The following is a 21,438-nucleotide window of genomic DNA, read 5'->3' on the forward strand; positions in this document are numbered from 1 at the left end:
GAAGTTACAAAGATAACACAAAACATTCAAAATTTAAAAAAAGAAGCTGTTTTTATCAAAACATTATAAAGTAAAAGAATGTAAAGGAAATAAAGCATGACACTTATAAAACTATGGTAGCCACTGATACTAACTACTATGCTATACATTAAATAATGTAATCTTAGATAAACTATGGCTAAATTACTGGTGATTTAAAAGTATAAAAAAAACTGGTAAAACTAACCTTCAAAATATAAGATTCTGTTGATACATCCATAATTGCAACTAATTTATTTGATATTTCATCTATGTGGTCTGTGTAATCCTTTAAAAAAAAGCACAAAAGAATTAATAGAAACTTAAAATTCAGTTCTAAAGGGTGTTAAACATTTTAAGCTTTACAATAAGCCTTTCAGAGTGTTTATATATATACATACGTGTGTCCACAATTGTCCTCTTACCACCAGATAAAAAAGGACTTTCATTTCCATGGTAGTGAGTCAATTCTACAGAATTCTTAATTCTTGAGATTATCTCTCCTTCTCATTATCTACACTTCAAGAGAAGGTTAACAAATTGCCTAATGGCAATTGTCACCAGGCATTTGTATACCCTATCTCAAAGTAAAGATAAGTGTAACAAATCAATAATTTATCTTGTATGGTATTTCATACAACATAATACTTAGCTAATTTTTGTTTATATAGGTGCATACATGGTTGTATGGTTCAGAAAGAAGTTTGTCTCAGATTCAGTCTCACAGTGTGGCACCTAGTACAACTATCTCCTACTGTAGCCCTTGACCACCCAGCGCGTGCATGTGTGTAAAACAAAAATAGCTAAGAGAAATAACTCAAAGAGAGAACTAGCAAGAATTTGGACAACAAAGGCAAATAAAGATATAATGAATAGCATGCAAGATAAATTGTTGAATAAGGTGCACATCTGCAGACCAAACTCTGGATCTGGAAAATGGAACATATGCTGTTGTTCCTTCTTTTTCTGTCTATGGGCATATTGTGTTATTGACAGAATGTGTGCATTAATAATAACATTGTTAGTTAAAAATCTATAGATCTGTTCTTATAGTACATAATAGTAAAATGCACACACACACACATACACAAACATGTTGCAGGCTTCTTACAGTTTCTGTCTACCCAGGACTACTACACATCTTTAGGTCAGTCAAGAGGCCATTATATCTAGCATTCATTCAACTAAAGAAAGCCTTTGAAATGGTTCCCTACAGTGCAATTTTGGGATCGCTATGAAGACTAGGATTAGATGAAATGGCATGTATGTAAGAACTGTACAAGCCAAGTATAAAGGTGTTGTCAATAAAGTGAGTTAGCAATGAGTTCAACAATGAATTTAGTGTTCAAGTAGGGGTTTATCAGTCTATCCTCAGCTTTCTTCTGGCCATTCTAGTTGTCTAAATTATAACCAAGGAGTTAAAGACCAGATGTCTATGGGAACTCATGTAAACTGATGGTATAGCTCTTATAGCTGAATCAGTAGTGGAGCCAGATAAAAAAAAGTCCAGATGTGGAAGCAAAACCTAGAACTGAGAGAACTCAAAGTTAACTTAGTGAAGATTAAAGTATTAGTAAATAGGAGATAAGATAGAGCCCTGCTACCATCTAGGAACTGGTCATTTCAGTATGCAGAAAAGGAGTAGGTAAGAATTCCACATGGTGTACCCAGAGTAAACTATGAACACACTAGAGATGCAGTGGTGTCATAGGCAGACTAATAAAGAAAGGAAACTTCATATGCTACAGGTACACGGGGACAATTAACAATAAGAACTCATGGGAAACAAATGACTAGAAAGTTCTCTAGATAATTTCTACTATTTAGATGATCTAATTAGCAGTGAGATGGATAGTCTCAAAGTATAGTAGCCACAGTAAGAATGGGCAGGGAACTATTATCTTTGCTAGCAACAAAAGATTTCCCTCACAGAATAATGAGCAGATTGTATGATGCATGTATTTAAAGTGTGATACTGCATGGTAGTGAGATATGGGCTTTGAATGCAGAAGATTTACAAAAACTAGGAAGAAATAAAGTGAACATGCTTCTCGGGATGTATAATGTAAGTGTACAAGCAGGGCCGATAAAGTATTAATGAACTGAAAGGATAAGAAGTGATATGCAAAAGGCTATACTAGCATGTGATGTGTATGAAAGATGCTAGCTGATAAAAGGAGTGTCACACGTGGGAGAGGGAACAAGAAAGACTGGGACAAAGTGCTGAAGCCTGACCTCATATAAGAGACAACAACAACCATGCTGACTGGTAATACAGAGTATTGGAGAAGACTTGACCACAGAGGACATATCCAGTTGTTCCACCATGATGAATTGAAAGTCACAAGAATGGTGGTAGTGATGCAAACAGATGTATAATATATTTATATACATGTGCAGGCCTAGGAGTGTGGTTGTATGTATCTACAAAATAATGGCTGTGTGACTAAAAGTGTCTAGAAGGTTGGAATTCTTGTGCGTGAGGAACATGCATTTTTAATCTGGGATGTGACACAAGACACAAAGAAGAATAAAAGGGAATGTTGTATGGCTGTTGATTTGGATATGGTTCTGTACAACACAAACTGTTGAAAGCAATGGACTTCTTTTATATACCAGAAAAGATTAAAGATGTGATGAGAAGCTACTATAACAATTTCAAAATGAGGTTCACAATAGAAACTGAAATTGCTGCAGATTACACAATATCAATCACTTGGTTTGTGTTTGTTATAAAGATGCTCCTTAGATTAGCAGACTGCTCATAAAAAAAGGCTAAAGTGAAATCACCTATGAAGGCATTCATGGGTGACATAACAATACTAACAAGAGACCAAAAGGATATGTAAATAGTTCAGGATAGACTGGATGAAATAATTACTTGGTCAGAAATGCAGTTTAAAGCAAATAAGTCATGCAGTTTGACATTCATCAAAAGTTGGTAGAAGCAAATGAAGTTCAAAATAACAAGGTAAACCATGCCAACAGTTAAAAACAAACTTGTAAAAAGTTTAGGATGATGGTATCCTGACTTGTCCAATAAAAATAGAGGCACTGACATCATGGTACAAAATGAGGATGGGTTAAAAACAATAGACAAAACTATCAGGTAAATACATGATTAGGTGCTTGCAGTTTGGTCAATATACTTGTACTGCTTGGCTCCTGCTCATACATGATGTAGCACTGTTGAGAGGAAATGGTTTGGTTTACTTCAAATAATTAACAGTTCAGGACTATTTTGAAAGATGCAAAAAGTCATGATGCTGAGGAAGATTGAAGACATAGAAATATGGGATAATCTGCCAGATGTCAAAACTGCATGAAAATGGTGCGCAGAAAAAGAAACTGATACATAACAACATCACTTGAACATTGAGATATAGTGGGAGCAATTCGAAGTAACTGGAAAGGTATCAGTTGTAATCTATTTAAACCACAGAGCTATTGTTAGGAGCTGTGTCAAAGCTAGAGAAGCATAGAAAAGGGAACTGTATTTGATTAAAATGCCCTCAGCAAGGTCAGATGACCAAGTGGGAAGTAGTAGTTACTGAAAGGAAGGTGGGTTGGGATGAGATCTGGAGGTGGATTGCATCGTGGTCGAGCTTCTTTCTTCAGGCTACCTATGATGTACTGCCATCACAAACAATTTACTGAGATAGAAATAGTGAATGATGACAAATATAAATGCAGTAAAGTTGGTACGCTAAAGCATATTTTATCTAACTGTTCAATGGTGCTGGAAACATACTCATGGAATAACAATGAGGTCCTCAAAATTCTCTATAGTGCCGCTAAGAAGCAGATGGAAATGATCAATGGCGGCAAGAAACCACAGAAGGATGACAGTAAACAGTTTATTAAATCTCTTCATCAAAGTCAAGATGGTTAACAAAAACTGAGATGGAGTTTGGGAGGTAGCAGTAGATCTTGCAGAGTACGAATGTTTCTTTCCAATACCAACAAAGAAGCTTAATATGACAATATGTGCGAGGAATGCAAGATAATACACTTTGTTGAATTAACTGTTCCTCATGAAGAACATACAGATGTATCTCAGGTTTGGAAAGATGAGCATTATGAGATGCTACTTGAAGATTGTGGTTGGTGTACACTTCTCTGTAGAAGTTGATGTAGGGGTTTTATTGGAATCAGATTGAGATAGAAGCTGCTATCAACTGGCATCAACCGGCAAGTAAAAGCCATCTTTAAATAGATTCAGGTGATAGTAGAGAGAGTCAATCATTGGGTAAGGCTGAAAAGGAATGATGAAATCTAGCTGGAGAGATGATAACCCTGAAATGGACTTGAGGTTAAAAACCAGTAGGTGGGGCCTCACCTCACATCAGTGGGGGAGAGGGGACAGAGTGCTATAAAGCCATCAAGAGGAAGGTCCTGAAAGTGTGTATTCTCTCCTGATGATCCCTAAAACCTACTGGCATTCAGTATGCAGAGTTTGCGACTGACTGCACATGCATAAGCCATTTGACTGGGACTGGTAAGCTGAAGAGCTGTACCAGGCTCCAGTATGATTTGGCTTGATTTCTACAGCTGGATGCCCTTCCTAATGCTAACCACTTGAGGAGTTTAGTGGGTACCTTTTACATGTCACTGGCATGGGTGTCTTTTATACGTCACTGGCACTGGCCACAACTACAATTTCACTTAGCTTGATGTGTCTTCTCAAGCACAGCAAATTGCCAAAGGTCTCAATCATTTGTCATCACCTATGTGAGACCCAACATCTGAAGATCATGCTTCACCAACTCATCCTGTCTTCCTGGGTTTACCTCTTCCACAGGTTCCCTCCACAGTTAGAGATTGGCACTTCTTTACAAAGCTGTCCTTATCCACAGAGAGAAAGAGAGAGCACGACAAACAGACAGTCTCAAGTTCAGTCCCACAGTATGGCATCTTGGGCAAGTGTCTTCTCAGTACTCACCTGACCTTGCACCTTCGGATTATCATTTATTAAGATCCCTGAAAAATTCTCTTAATAGGAAAAACTTTGATTCTTTAAAGGAGTGTAAAAACTACCTAGACCAGTTCATGACCCAAAAAGATGCTAAGTCCTGGGAGGATGGGATCATGAAGCTGCCTCAAAGATCGCGAAATGTTTTGGAACAAAATGGGAAACGTGGTTGAGTAAAGATATGCATAACCATGTAAATATTGTTAATGAATTTTACTTAAAAAAACGCTATGCACTTTTTTTTACCAACTCAATATATATATATATAGTGAATAACTTCCATTAACTAGGTGACCAAGTCAGTAGCGGGGGTGGATGCTCCGAGAACATAGCAGCTAGAATAAGAATAGGTTGGGTAAAATCCAGAGAGCTCCTACATCGGTTGGTAACAAAAGGACTCTCTCTCTCAGAGTGAAAGGCAGATTGTATGATGCCTGTGTGTGAACAGCCATATTACATGGCAGTAAAACATGGTCTGTGACTGCTGAAGACATGCACAGGCTTGAAAGAAATGAAGCTAGTATGCTTTGCTGGATGTGTAATGCCGGTGTGCATGTACAACAGCGTGTAAGTGTCTTGAAAGAAAAGGTGGGCATAAGAGGCATCAGATGTGGTGTACAAGAGAGATAATTGTGTTGGTACAGTCATGTGATGAGTATGGATGTGAACAGTTGTGCAAAGAAGTGCCGATCTCTATCAGTGGAAAGAAGCTGTGTAAGAGGTAGACCCAGGAAGACATGGGATGAGGTGGTGAAGCATGATTTTCAAATGTTGGGCCTTATGGAGGCAATGACTAGTGACCAAGACCTTTGGCGATATGCTGTGCTTGAGAAAACCCATCAAGCTAAGAGAAATCATAGCTGTGGTCATTGTCAGTGTCATGGAACTGGCACCTGTGCTAGTGGTACGTAAAAAGCACCTTTGGAGTGTTGGGCCTCACGGAGGCAATGTGGCCGAAGCTGGCCTTGCGTAACTAGCACCTGTGCTGGTGGCACATAAAAAGCACCTTCCATATGGTGGCCCTCACAGAGGCAATGACAAATGACATGCTTGAGAAGAAGACCCATCAAGCCAATTGAAATTGTAGTCATGACAGATACTGGTGTCACGCTACAGACACCCATGCCAGTGGCATGTAAAAGCACCAATTACAATCTCAGAGTGGTTGGTGTTAGGAAGGGCATCCAGCTGTAGAAACCATGCCTAATCAGATTTGAGTCTGATGCAGCCCTGGTCAAACCACCCAACCTATGCTAGGATGGACAACAAACATTAAATGATGATGAGGATGATGATATGTATGTATGTATGCATGCATGTATGTATTACCATTAATGCAGATAGACATCTAAATATAGATAATTACTCATAATATAAATATGCATCATTAGAAACATAAAAACAGGACATTGCCTTGAGAATATACCTTAGTTCCTCATCATTATATCAATCTCTCCTCCACATTATTCTACCGTCCCATATATAATGTTGAGTAGCACTGCATTTCCTCCTACTCGACTTCACATTCTCCAACTTCAATACGCTCTGACTATATCACTCTGAATCACTCTCACTAAAGCCCCAACACTGTCTTTCCCTTCCCTCTTATTACCCACTTCCCTTTATTTTTCCTTCACATGCCACTTCACCCACCCATGTGTAAGTTGGAGTAGTGCTACACCACTCTTATTCAAGCCGCACTACCAACTACCTCTCATAACCTATATATATATATATATATATATACACCAGTGTAAGCACATAAATGTGAAACAAAGTGGAAAAAATAGTACTCAAATACCACATATATATATATATATATATATATATATATATATATATATATATATATATATATATCCTATGCAGATGGCATGTAAAAAGCACTATTTGAGCGTGGCTGATTCCAGTACCGCCTGACTGGCCCTTGTGCTGGTGGCACATAGAAGCATCCACTACACTCTCGGAGTGGTTGGTGTTGGGAAGGGCATCCAGTTGTAGAAACTTTGCCAGATCAGATTGGAAATAGGTGCAGCCTTCTGGCTCGCCAGCCTTCAGTCAAACAGTCCAACCCATGCCAGCATGGAAAGCGGACGTTAAACGATGATATATATATATATAAATATGAAAGGCTGCTGTATGTAGAGAATGAATGGGAGGAGGAGAGCCTGCCAAATGTTGACCCAGTAGAGGGACCAGCTACCCGAATAGATAGCACCTTGGTAGATAAAGCAATTAAAGAGATGAAGTCAGGAAAAGCCCCAGGCCCATCAGGAATCACTGCTGAGATGCTTAAAATATCTGGTGGTGTGGGTCATGGCCTAGTCACCTGTATTGCAAACCAGGTAGTTTACGAAGGAGTCATACCAAATGACTGGCGTAGCAGCACCATAGTCAACTGCTACAAAGGTAAAGGTGATGCTTTAGATAGAAATAACTACAGGGATATCAAACTGCTGGATCAGGTGATGAAGGTCACGGAGAGGGTTATAACCCAACTAATTAGGGAGAGAATCTGCTTAGATGAGATGCAGTTTTGTTTTGTTCCAGGTAGAAGCACTGCTGATGCTATATTCCTTGTACGGCAACTGCAGGAGAAATACCTAGCTAAAGATAAAACCCCTATACTTGGCTTTTGTTGACTTGGAGAAAGCCTTTGACAGGGTCCCCCGATCCCTCATCTGGTGAGTGATGCGGAAACTGGGGATTGACGAGTGGTTAATAAGAGCTGTACAGGCTTTGTACAGGGATGGCGTTAGTAAGGTAAGGGTCAGCAAACAGTATAGCAGCGAATTCCGGGTAGAAGTAAGGGTTCATCAAGGATCAGCCCTCAGCTCCCACTTAATCATCATACTCCTCCAGGCAATAACAGGAATTCAAGATAGGCTGAGAAGTCCTCTATGCTGTTGACCTTGCTCTCATAGAGGAATCACTACCAGAACTAGAGAAGAAATTTCAGGTGTGGAAGGAAGGTTTAGAATCGAAGGGCCTTAGAGTCAATGTTGCAAAAACCAAAGTTCTAGTAAGTAGGAAGGCGAACACATCACAAACCCCTTCAGGTGGATGGCCTTGCTTGATCTGTAGAAAAGGCGTAGGTAGAAACTCTATAAGATGTACCTAGTGTAAGCTATGGACACATAAGAGGAGCAGCAATATCAAAAGAAGGCTAACTAGGAAGATAGTTTTTGTATGTGGCAGATGCTCAGAAGCAGTAAACACTGAAAATGAGCAGAGAACAACTTCTGCCACATTCAAGGGAGAAAAGCTAGAAGTAGTTGATAGCTTCTGTTACTTAGGTGACCAAGTCAGTAGCTGGGGAGGGTGCGCTGAAAGTGTAGCTGCTAGAATAAGAATAGCCTGGGCAAAGTTCAGAAAGCTCCTACCTCTACTAGTAACAAAGGGCCTCTCACTCAGAATGAAAAGTAGATTGTATGATGCATGTGTGCAAACTGCCATGCTACACAGCAGTGAAACATGGGTCGTGACTGCTGAAGACATGTGTAGGCTCAAAAGAAATGAAGCTAGTATGATCCACTGGATGTGTAATGTCAGTGTGCACCCATGTCAGTGTGCACACATGTCAGTGTAAGCACCCTGAGAGAAATGTTGGATATATGAAGCATCAGATGTGGTGTGCAAGAGAGACAACTGCGCTGGTATGGTCATGTGTTATGTATCGATGAGGAGAGCTGTGTGAAGAAGTGCCACTCCCTAACAGTGGAAGGAACCCGTGGAAGAGGGAGACGCAGGAAGACATGGGATGAGATGGTGAAGCATGACCTTCAAACGTTGGGCCTCGCAGAGGCAATGACAAAAGACCAAGACCTCTGGAGATATGCTGTGATTGAGAAGACCTGGCAAGGAAAGTGAGATCACTGCTGTAGCCTACACCAGTATAGCATAACCAGCCCATTTAAAAAGTACCTTTGAATTGTTGGGTGACATGCTGTGCTTGAGGAGACCTACTGAGTCAAGTAAATCAAAATCAAATCAAATGGAAATTATAGTTGTGGCTGATACCAGTGTTGGTGGCACAATAAGCACCATTCATGTGTGGGTCAGTGCCAGAGGTGCCTGACTGGCTCCTGTGTTGGTGGCACGTAAAAAGCACCAAATCCACTCTTGGAGTGGTTGGCATTAAGAAGGGCATCCAGGTGTAGAAACATTGCCAGATCAGATTGGAGCCTGGTGCGGCCTCCTGGTTTGCCAGTCCCCAGTCAAACCGTCCAACTCATTCCAGCATGTAAAACGGATGTTAAACGATGAAGATGATATATATATATATATATATATATATATATATTTATATATATACACTGTTGTGTATGGGGAGAGTCATTCGCTTTTAGTGCCTTATAATTTAACACACTCACAAGTAAAGTTTCCACTCATTTACTTATTTATTTTTCTAAAATTTTCATTGCATCTTGCAACCTTTTCAATAGTTGTTGACAGTCAACAACTACTGAAAAGATTACAAGATGTAATGAAAATTTTAGAAAAATAAGTACATGGGTTGAAACTTTACTGGTGATTATGTTAAATTATAAGGCACTAAAAGAGAATGACGCTCCCCAGACACAACAGAATATGCTTCAACACATGAACTCCCATAGGGAATCTTGCAAACCAAATCCAAAAATGAAATATATATATATATATATATATATATATATATATATCAGAGTAAGCACGTAAATGTGAAACAAGGTGGAAAAAATAGTACTCAAATACCGGAGCTAGAGTAAAAGGCTTAATTAAAAAAAACCTGCAAAGACATCACAAAAGCTGGTACTCAGAGTTTCATGTTCCCATTTGGACAATTTTGGTTGAGAATCTAACTAAAACTGTCCAATGAATTGGAATCTCAACCAAAATTGTCCGACAAACAGGAATGTGAAACTGTAAGTGAACAGCTATTCTACAAGGTAGTGAAACATGGAGTGTGACAGCTGAGGATATGCATAGACTTGAAAGAAATGACACTAGTATTCTACACTGGATGTGCAATGTCAATGTACAGGTGCAAAAGAATTGAAGCATCTTGAGAGAAAAGCTGGGCATAAAAGGCATCAGATGTGTTGTACAAGTGAGAGGACTGTGTTGGTTTACGTTTACATGATATCTTTGCAGCTTTATTAATAAAGTATATATATATATATATATATATATATATATATATATATATCATCATCATTGTTTAACGTCCGCTTTCCATGTCAGGCTGGACAGTTTGACTGAGGACTGGTGAGCCAGAGACTGCACCAGGCTCAATTTGATTTGGCAAAGTTTCTACAGCTGGATGCCCTTCCTAACGCTAACCACTCCAAGAGTGTAGTGGAAGCTTTTACGTGCCACTGGCATGAGAATCAGTTAGCTAGTTCTGGCAACGACCACACTCAAAGGTGTTTTTACGTGCTACCTGCACGGGAGCCAGTCCAGCGGCACTGGCAACAACCATGCTCGGATGTTGTTTTTCATGTGCTACTGGCATATGTGACGGTAAGGCGACACTGGCAACGATCACACTCAAATGGTGCTTTTCACGTGTCACCCGCACGGGAGCCAATCCATGGCCCTTGCAATATATATATATATATATATGTGTGTGTGTGTGTGTGTGTGATTAGCTTGAAAAATAAAGACACTAGGATATTTTCCTACTTTTCTCAACATGAAACCTATAGTAGCCTTAATTTACAAATAAATCTACTAATGTGGTGTTGAGCACTCATTTTTGTCATTCAACATTTACATATATATATATATATATATATATATATCAGGGACGTGCTGCCTAAGTAGGCAGTGCCTACCATGAATAAAATAGAGCGATAGCAACAGTTTCCTTTCATGGCAAAATATGCACCTAATTCAATAAAATTATGAAGGTTAGTCTGATTACTATGCATAAAATGTAGAAAGTTTTATTTTTTTGTAGATTAGGTAGGCATAATTCGAGCCTGATTTTCAATCTCAGTATTTAAGCTATGCAAAGTACTGCTATAGTACATGTGCTGTGTACATTTTTACAACACAGTTTTCTTTACATGCTATAAAGGTAGAAATAGATCTGCCTTCAACTCAGTTAGGTGCCTGTGTTTTGCTTATTTGTTGTGTCTTATACTACATAAAGGTCGCCAATTACCTACCCTGAATAATTACTGATGCTTGATATATATAATCATCATAGGCGTAGGAGTGGCTGTGTGGTAAGTAGCTTGCTTACCAACCACATGGTTCCGGGTTCATTCTCACTGCATGGCACCTTGGGCAAGTGTCTTCTACTATAGCCTTGGGCCGACCAAAGCCTTGTGAGTGGATTTGGTAGACGGAAACTGAAAGAAGCCTGTCGTATATATGTATATATATATATGTATATATATATATGTATATATATATATGTATATATATATATATATATATGTATATTTTGAAAAAAATCTGTAAATGTACAAACATCCAGATTTCTGAGTACCTTAAAATTTTTTTCTATATAATTTCTGTACATCACCTCCAAACCTTCCAATATATATATATATATATATATATATATATATATATATATATATATATATATATATATATATATATATATGTATGTATGTGTGTGTGTGTTTGTGTGTGTGTGTGTTTCTCCCCCCAACATCGCTTGACAAACGATGCTGGTGTGTTTACGTCCATGTAACTTAGCGGTTCGGCAAAGAGAGACCGAAGAATAAGTCCTGGGGTCGATTTGCTCGACTTAAGGCGGTGCTCCAGCATGCCCACAGTCAAAAAAGACTGAAACAAGTAAAAGAGTATCATCATTTAATGTCCATTGTCTACGCTGGCATGGGTTGGATGGTTTGACCAGGCCTGGCAAGCTGGAAGGCTACACCAGACTCCAGCCTGATTTGGTATGGTTTCTATGACTGGATGCCCTTCCTAACGCTAACCACTCTGAGAGTGTAATGAGTGCTTTTACATGCCACCAGCATGGGTGCCATTTGTGTGACACCAGTATCTACCATGACTGTAAATTTACTTGGCTTGATGGGTCTTCTTCTTAAGCACAACATAATTCGACGTTGCCTCTCTGAGGCCCAGAAAGGAGCTTTTCACGTGCCATCAGCATCAGCCACTTTGCCTCCATGAGGCCCAACACTCGAAAGGTGTTTTTTATGTGTCAGTTATGTGACACCAGCACTGGCCATGACTACGCTTTCACTTAGCTTGATGGGTCTTCTCAAGCACAGCATATCACCAAAGGGCTCGGTCACTAGTCATTGCCTCTGTGAGGCCCAATGTTTGCAGATCATGCTTCACCACCTCATCCTATGTCTTCCTGGGTCTACCTCTTCCACAGCTTCCTTCCACAGTTAGAGATTGGCACTTCTTCACACAACTGTCCACATCCACACTCACCACATGACCATACCAACACAGTCATCTATCTTGTACACCACATCTGATGCCTCTTATGTCCAACTTTTCTCTCAAGATGCTTCAATTCTGTTGTACATGTACACTGACATTGCATATCTAGTGAAGAATACTAGCTTCATTTCTTTCAAGCCTATACATGTCTTCAGCTGTCACAGTCCATGTTTCACTACCTTGTAGCATAGCTGTTCACTCATAGGTATCATACAATCTGCCTTTCACTCTGTGGTAGAGACACACCTATTTTTTACTTGTTTCAGTCATTAGACTGTAGCTATGCTGGGGCACCACCTTGAAGAATTTTAGTTCAACAAATTGATCCTAGCACTTTTTTGGGGTTTTAATCCTGGTATTTACTCTATTGATTTCTTTTACCAAACCACTAAGTTACAGTGATGTAAATACACCAATAGCAGTTTTCAAGCAGTGGTGGGGGATAAACATAAATACACGGTTGGCCCAAAGCTATAATAGAAGACACTTCTCTAAGATGCCACACATAGAGAAAGGATTCAGTGTGGTGTTGCAATCACTGACTAAGCAACAAAATAAATTTGCAATAAGTCAAAGAGGAGACTTATGACCTCTTTTGACTAACATTGAATCTAATATAGAAAATTTAGCTAGATTTCATCTGGCACAGGGAAGTCATTAACTTGCTATGTATAAAGTAAACTTTTGTCTTTATTAGTTTTTTTTATCAAAAGGGGCTCTGCAAAAAAAAAAAAAATGGTTAAGGACCACTGATCTAGGACTACATTACCTAATGTGTTCTTCCTTGATGTTGTTTAACCCCAAATAAGTCCTGATCTGGCAAACTTTTTATCAAAAATGTTCAAACAGTAACCATCCCATCCCATCATTTATTCAGGCGTCATGTATTTAGGAGTATATGTTAAATAATCTATATTATCTAATGTATCTGGAACCATGTGGTTGGAAAGCAAACTTCGTACTGCGCAGCCACACACAAACAAACATCATCATCGTTTAAAGTCCGCTTTCCATGCTATCATGGGTTGGGCGATTTGACTGAGGACTGGTGAAACCAGATGGCTACACAGGCTCCAATCTGATTTGGCAGAGTTTCTACAGCTGGATGCCCTTCCTAATGCCAACCACTCCAAGATTGTAGTGGGTGCTTTTATGTGCCACCGGTACGAAGGCCAGTCAGGCTGTACTGGCAATGGCCATGCTCAAAATGGTGTATTTTACATGCCACCTACACAGGAGCCAGTCCAGTGGCACTGTCAATGATCTTGCTTGAATGTCTTTACGAGTGCCAGGAAGGCGACGATGGGCACATGTGCCATCACGATTTCGCTTTCGCTTGCCCCAACAGGTCTTCGCAAGCCAAGTTTAGTGTCCAATGAAGGAGACAACGTTGGCATGGGTGCCAGTTGTCGAATTTAGTTCGCTTTCAATTTCACTTGCCTTAGCAGGTCTTCCCAAGTGGAGTTTAGTGTCCAATGATGGAAGGTACGCATAAGTGGGCTGGCAACACCCCGGGCAGAGGCCTTGGATTTAGGTCTCACTTGGCTTGCTGGGTCTTCTCACGCACACCATGTTTCCAAAGGTCACAGTCAGAAGTTATCGCCTCGGTGAGGCCCAATGTTCGAAGGTCGTGCCCCACCAGCTCATTCCAGGTCTTCCTGGGCCTACCTCTTCCACAGGTTCCCTCAACTGCTAGGGTGTGGCACTTTTTCACACAGCTATCCTCATCCATTCTCGCCACATGACCATACCAGCGCAATCGTCTCTCTTGCATACCACAACTGATGCTTCTTAGGTTCAACTTTTCTTTCAAGGTACTTACACTCTGTCTAGTATGCACACTGACATTACACATCCATCGGAGCATACTGGCTTCATTCCTTGCGAGCCTACGCATGTCCTCAGCAGTCACAGCCCATGTTTCACTGCCATGTAGCATGGCTGTTCATACACATGCGTTATACAGTCTGCCTTTTACTCTGAGTGAGAGGCCTTTTGTCACCAGCAGAGGTAAGAGCTCTCTGAACTTTGCCCAAGCTATTCTTATTCTAGCAGCTACACTTTCAGCGCACCCTTCCCCACTACTAACTTGGTCACCTAGATAGCGGAAGTTATCAACTAAATCTAGTTTTTCTTCCTGGAATGTAGCCAAAGTTGTTTTCTGCCACATACAAAAACTAAGTTCCTAGTTAACCTTCCTTTGATATTGCCGCACCTATTATGTGTCCATAGCTGGCACTGGGCACATCTTATAGAGTTTCTACCTATTCCTTTTCTACAGATCGAGCAGGGCCATCTCCCCACATGTGTATCATGTGTGTGTGTGCGTGTGTGTGTGAGTATGTGGTATTTAATTTCTAAAAACACTAAGTGTGTGTGTGTGTGTGTGTGTGAGTGAGAGAGAGAGAGAGAGAGAGAGAGAAAGAGAGAGAGAGAGAGAGAGAGAGAGAGAGAGAGATGTGTCTTTAGAAATTTATCAAATACCATATTAGGACTTTGGTTTTAGCTAGGTTGACTCTAAGGCCCTTCGATTCTAGTCCTTGCTTCCACACCTGAAATTTCTCCTCTAGTTCTGATAGTGACTCAGCAATTAGTGCAAGGTCATCAGCATAGAGGAGCTCCCAGCATCCTGTCTTGAATTCCTCTGTTATCGCCTGGAGGACTATGATAAATAGGAGGGGGCTGAGGACTGAACCTTGGTGGACCCCTACCTGTACCCGGAATTCTTCACTGCACTCGTTGCCAACCCTCACCTTACTGACAGCGTCTCTGTACATGACTCGCACAGCTCTCACTAACCATTCTTCTATCCCTAGTTTCCTCATTGACCACCAGATGAGGGATTGGGGGCCCCTGTCAAAGGCTTTCTCCATGTCAACGAAAGCCAGGTACAGAAGTTTATCCATGGCTAGGTATTTCTCCTGCAGCTGTCTTACCAGAAATATAGCATGTGGTGCTTTTCCCTGGCACAAACCCAAACTGCATCTCATCTAAACTGACTCTCTCCCTAATTAGTTGGGCTATGACCCTCTCCGTGACTTTCATTACCTGATCTAACAATTTGATACCTCTGTAATTATTTGTATCTAAAGCATCACCTTTATCTTTGTAACAGTTGACTATGGTGCTGCTACACCAGTCATTGGGTATGACTCCTTCGTGTATTACCTGATTAACAATACGGGTGACTAGGCTATAGCTGACACTGCCAGATATTTTGAGCATCTCTGCAGTGATTCCTGATGGGCTGGGGGCTTTCCCTGTCTTCATACTCTTAATTGCTTTATCTACCATGGTACTGTCAACTCGGATAGCTGGTCCCTCTGTTGGGTCAACATTTGGCAGACTCTCTTTCTCCCACTCATTCTCTTTATTGAACAACCTTTCATAGTGGTGTCTCCAAACCTCTTTCTTTGCAGCCTCATTTAGTGCAAACGTACCATCATCCATGCGGACACATTTCTCTCCCACGACATCACGATTCTCTCTCACACACTGTCTTGCAACACGAAATACCTCAAGTCTTTGGTCCTCACAGCGCAGAACATTGGCAAATTTTTTCTTATCTGCTTCCCCTCTGGCTAAATAAACCTGTCGCTTAGCTTCCCTTCTGGCATATGTGTATATTGTCATAATACAATATGTACAACAGCTGTAAGTATGGTTGTGAAGTTAAGTAGTTTAATTCTGAACCATGTAGTTTCGGGTTCAGTGCCACTGTATTATATTATGTGACTGGGTCTGGTAGATAGAAAGAAACCTGTGAATGGAGTTAGAGGATGGAGAGGGAGGATAATAGAGAAATGAGAAATAGAGGGGGTAAGTCAAAAAGTGAAAGGATACATTAGATCCTATAATTTTAGACAAACCATGTCTGAACAAAAAGGAGATGGTTGTAGCAGAAACGTCTCTGATTATTTGTCTAAAGGTTCAAGCCTGGCCTGGAGCTAAACAACAACTGCAGCCACTTATACTAATATACATTAGATAATATACATTATTTAACATATACTCCTAAATACATGACGCCTGAATAAATAATGGGGTGGTTACTGTTGGAACATTTTTGATAAAAAGTTTGCCAGATCAGGACTTATTTGGGGTTAAACAACATCAAGGAAGAACACATTAGGTAATGTTGTCCTAGATCAGTGGTCCTTAACCATTTTTTTTTTTTTTGCAGAGCCCCTTTTTAAGTAATTGTTATACCTAGTACCAACCTAAGTGGTGGATGATATCTCATGACTAAACTATCTTAACATGGATGTTAATTTATAAATTCCACACAAATATGGATTGCATAAGCTTTAACAGTGAAATGATAAAAAAAACTAATAAAGACAAAAGTTTACTTTATACATAGCAAGTTAATGACTTCCCTGTGCCAGATGAAATCTAGCTAAATTTTCTATATTAGATTCAATGTTAGTCAAAAGAGGTCATAAGTCTCCTCTTTGACTTATTGCAAATTTATTTTGTTGCTTAGTCAGTGATTGCAGCACCACACTGAATCCTTTCTCTATTAAATATGAAGAAGGAAAAGCAATGAACAACAATTTAATTTCTTGCCAAAGTTGAGAATACTTGCTTTGCATTTTGGGCTAGAATAACTCATAACCGAACTGTTGAAAATATATTTGACTTTGAAATTATTTTTTATGTCAATAATTTCTTAGTGTAAATTTGGTTGAGCAGAAGTGACATCAGAAAGAAAGGGATTTATGACCCAATTAGGTGCTTTAAAATCAGTAAAATTTAGTATGTTAATTATGTAGCCTTACCCCTTCCCCACTGTCCTCTAAAGCCTAACATCCTCTTTAACATGTCCAGCACCCCCTTAGGAGTGGTACCACCCACTTTGAGAACATCTGTTGTAGATAAACTATATCTGAATAAATGATAGATGGTCACAGCAAGAACATCCTTGATCATAGATCTGTTGGATCAACGATGACCTTGGACAAAATAGCAACAAGTAAAGATAAATCATATACATGCAGAAGGACCCTGTTTCACTTGGGTTATAAACTCACTTGGGTTATAAACACAATTCTCTTTGCTTGTAGTGTAATTTGACACCTTCCTTCTAGGCATGATTAAGTAAATATTTCATAAAGGACCCGTTTATACCGCAGTGTGAAATAATATATTTCCACGAATTTTTTAGAGAGCATTCAATGTACCTGACCTCTAAACCCACCACAAGCCACCTTTTCTGGAAAAGAAAGGGGGAGGGGGACCTCGGAGTTTCCCACTAATGGAGCTTTGTTTTGTGGGTTTTTGCTTTTCTTTTCCAGGTTATTTCGCAGACTTTTAATGAATGTGACATCAAAATCATGCATGAATGGCTCCTTTCCCCAGAAAAAGGAAAGATTTAGCAGCTATTTCTAGCATGCCTTACTACCACGGAGCAGCTATTTGTGATAAAGGACCCTCTAATATTTTGCTGTGAAATAATTTTTTGACCCCTCCCCCACTTTCTTTTCCAGAAAAAAGTGGCTTGCAGCAGGTTTGGAGGTCAGATATGTTGAATGCACTCACAAAAACCTGTGTAAAAAAATTATTTCACACCAAGGTACAAACAGGTTTTTTATGAAATATTTACCTATGGTTATTTACTGATACACAAATACACCTATACAGAAGACTGCAAATAATGAAAGTAGCTGTAATAATTTTTTTGACACCAGACATTGTTACAATGGTAAACACTAGACAGAATGAAGAGAGAACAATAGAGATGTGACATCATTGTGGTATAAAATGTCCTTTAATATCTCATATGTAACAAATGCACAAACACACACACACTCAGACACATATACACTCATATACAAAATGTGACTTCGCCATCATTGTCATCATGGTATAAAATGTCTGTCACTGTAGTTGACTAGAGAAAGATTATTTTCAAGAAAATGTGATATTGTTTCAATCCAAATGAAAATAAAAATTACATGTTGACATTCGCGGGGTGTAATACTATTACATCGTAAAATTTGATTTGATTTGAAGCTGTTAGAGAATGCACAGGGAACAGACAGACAAAGAATTTTATATAGAGAGAGATATTATAGTCTGGAATAATAATATCTGAATAAAAGACAGGATGGTTACAGCTGGAACATGCTTGATCATATATCTGCTGAATCAAGAGCAAGCTAAGGCTAAATAACAACACATTTGCACATATTTTTAAGTAAAAATCTTGCAACTATATTTTCTTACCTTTGTTATCTGATCCAAGTGCTTTAACATATGTTTTTTATCATATAATCTTGTTTTAAAATGGTTTTTTACAAATGGTACATAAAAGACAACAAGTTGCAGACAGCGAGATGCAAGAGCTGAAATTAAAATGTAATAATAATAATAATAATAATAATAATAATAAAAACAATAATAATAGTAATAATAATGACGACGACAACAATAAGAAGAAGAAGAAGGAGAAGAAGAAGAAGAGGAGGGGGAGTCACAAGAGTTATCTTTTTATAAAATAAAGCTGCGTACATTTATATTTAACACATTTGTGCATACTTAAATGTAGTGGAAAGACCTTTGCAGTGGTAACTATTCTCAGAAGAAAAATTCTTTTTATAGATCATGTATGGGAAAACACTGAGCTGGACTATGACATCATTAACAACCATCTTTAACCCTCACTATTCTCATACACATTTTCTGACATTAGGGAAGAAATCACAATATTGTGATGTGATATGTTCGGACATCATTCAGAATATAATTAAGCCATCAGCAACTAAATTGGTTATCTTACTGGGCATGCTTGGTGAGACTGGTGTTTTTGGTAACTGGACACCCTGCAAGGCAAACAGCAAAACCTAGCAGAGGCCAGATGGATTCAGGAGAGTCAATGGCCATCCAGTTATGACCCATGTTATTATTGTTGTTGCTAACACTACATAGTAGTTCATGGTTGGTAATGATAATAACAATAATTACCCTGAAACCAAAAGGATCTTGTTGGCCCCTGCTAGGGTTGCACTTCTCACATAGGGAGGAAGGCCCTGTTAGTCTTGGTTGGCACTCTTGTACTCATGTTAGAGATGGTATCTCAATAAAATATTGGTGGTAGCATCACCTTGCAACTTATCCTGAGACCACAAATACTGAGTTGGTCTCCAGCAGGGTCAAGTCTGATACATGAAGAGGCAGACTCTCTTTAGCCTTGGTTGGTTAGCAATCCTCAGAGATGGTGTCTAAATAAAATTACCAATATTAGTGTCACCTTAAAACACTAACCTCATTACAGATAACCTCAAAACTGGAATTGGAGGTTGTAGGACTGACACTATCAAGAGTGGCAGGCAGGTGATGCAGAGTTGATCCATATCAATCTTCCTCTTAATACTATAAAATGATCCCTAGTTTAAGTGAAAAAAAATATCAAAAACCTGCACCAGTGCAAGATCTAACTGAAAGAAGCCAGATAAAACCACTTGAATGAAAGAAGTGAACAAATCTGCAATGAAATATTGCTTTATGAATGAACCAAATGAAAGAAAGGATAATAGGTGAAGTATGTTAGCAGTTTGGAATTAAATAGGTGTATTTCCAGGAAAAGCAGAAACTGGCATGGCAGGCATGTTATATAAAGCATTATGGCTTTGAACCTATTAGAAATTAAACATCATCATCATCATCATTTAACATCTGTTGTCCATGCTGGCATGGGTCAGTTTGGCTGGCAAGCTGGAAGGCTGTACTAGACTCTAGTCTGATTTGGCATGGTTTCTATGGTTGGATGCCCTTCCTAATGCCAACCACTCTAAAAGTATAATGGGTGTGTAGCGAGCTTCTCTCTCTCTCTGTTATATATACATGAGTGCGGACGTAGCAGATAATAGCTAGCCTTCGGCCACATCTATGGACCCTGTTGTGTTCACCATGCTGATTGGTTGGCATTGATGTATTTTTGTCTCTTGTTCTATCTTGTGCCACGGTTCAACCCAACCAATCGCCGCCTTCAGATAAGGTCACATAGGACAGTTTTTCTGAACCCCAGTTGAGCCGAGAGTATGGTATAAAATCTAGCTTTCCATTCGTCCCATTTGTCAGTCTGGCTCTAGACCTTCTGAGGTATAGCCACTGACCATAGAGCACACAGCCAGTTCTAGCAACAACACGATACAGCTTCATTGGAGATCTAACACTTTGTTCAACTTTACTGCAAACGCCTTCATCGCCACCACCAGCATCTACACCAATTTCTCTACGTACACACCACCAGCAACGCTTGCACAGCTTTCTCCATGCTGTTTGTGAAATGTTTCACCATGGTTAACAGCGAGTACAACCTGCAAGAACTCTTGTACCAAGTAACCGGCCGCAGCATTGAAGCCTCTACTTCTCACAACATGTGACTCTTCGGCTCTGCCTTTGCCGCCACAACCTCTAGATACAGAACTTCAACTACAGTGTGCCATTGGATACAAAGTTGTATTTCCCATCCTTGTGCCTGAACTTTCTTCTAATGTCCTTTTCTATGCTCTGTATTTCTCGCAAACACATACACATGTTTGTATACATACACTCTTTGTTTACATGACGGCCTGTCTATTATTATGTTTATTATGTCGCATACACACACAAGTTGATATTCAATAAAAACCTTCTCTTATACTTTTTACCGGTTGTGTCTCTCTCCTTTCCTTCTTGGCACTTATACTCATTTAACCTCATTTCATTTTGTTTTATATTTGTGTCGACCGTGCGATGCGCTAAAGGAGCCATTCCTCATCACCATCTCCTGGTTGCACGGTCGTTACAGGTGCTTTTACAGTCACCAGCATGGTTGTCATTTACCTGACACCAGTATCTGCCACAACTATGATTTCACTTGGCTTGATGGGTCTTCTCAAGCACAGCATAATGCCGATGGCCTCAATCATTTGTAATTGTTTCTGCAAGGACCAACTCTTGAAAGGTACTTTTCACGAGTCATCGGCATCAGCCACCTTGCCTCTGTGAAGCCCAATGCTTGAAAGGTGCTTTTTTATGTGCCA

At 39.5% G+C, this 21,438-nt stretch overlaps 1 protein-coding gene across 2 annotated transcripts in view; it reads right to left on the reverse strand.

Moving 5' to 3' along the window:
• LOC106871767 (vacuolar protein sorting-associated protein 54) overlaps nucleotides 1-21,438 on the reverse strand; it is a 484,461-nt gene that overhangs the window by 57,234 nt on the left and 405,789 nt on the right. For both annotated transcript variants that reach the window (XM_089359786.1, XM_089359787.1), the window contains 2 exons: nucleotides 18,638-18,756; nucleotides 227-307 (listed from right to left, as the gene is read on the reverse strand). In XM_089359786.1, the coding sequence (XP_089215912.1) occupies nucleotides 227-307; nucleotides 18,638-18,756 (200 nt within the window). The remainder of the gene's footprint in view (nucleotides 1-226; nucleotides 308-18,637; nucleotides 18,757-21,438) is intronic.

Source organism: Octopus bimaculoides, chromosome 11 (assembly GCF_046866305.1).
Source record: "Octopus bimaculoides isolate indiv1 chromosome 11, ASM4686630v1, whole genome shotgun sequence".
NCBI classification, from domain to species: domain Eukaryota; kingdom Metazoa; phylum Mollusca; class Cephalopoda; order Octopoda; family Octopodidae; genus Octopus; species Octopus bimaculoides.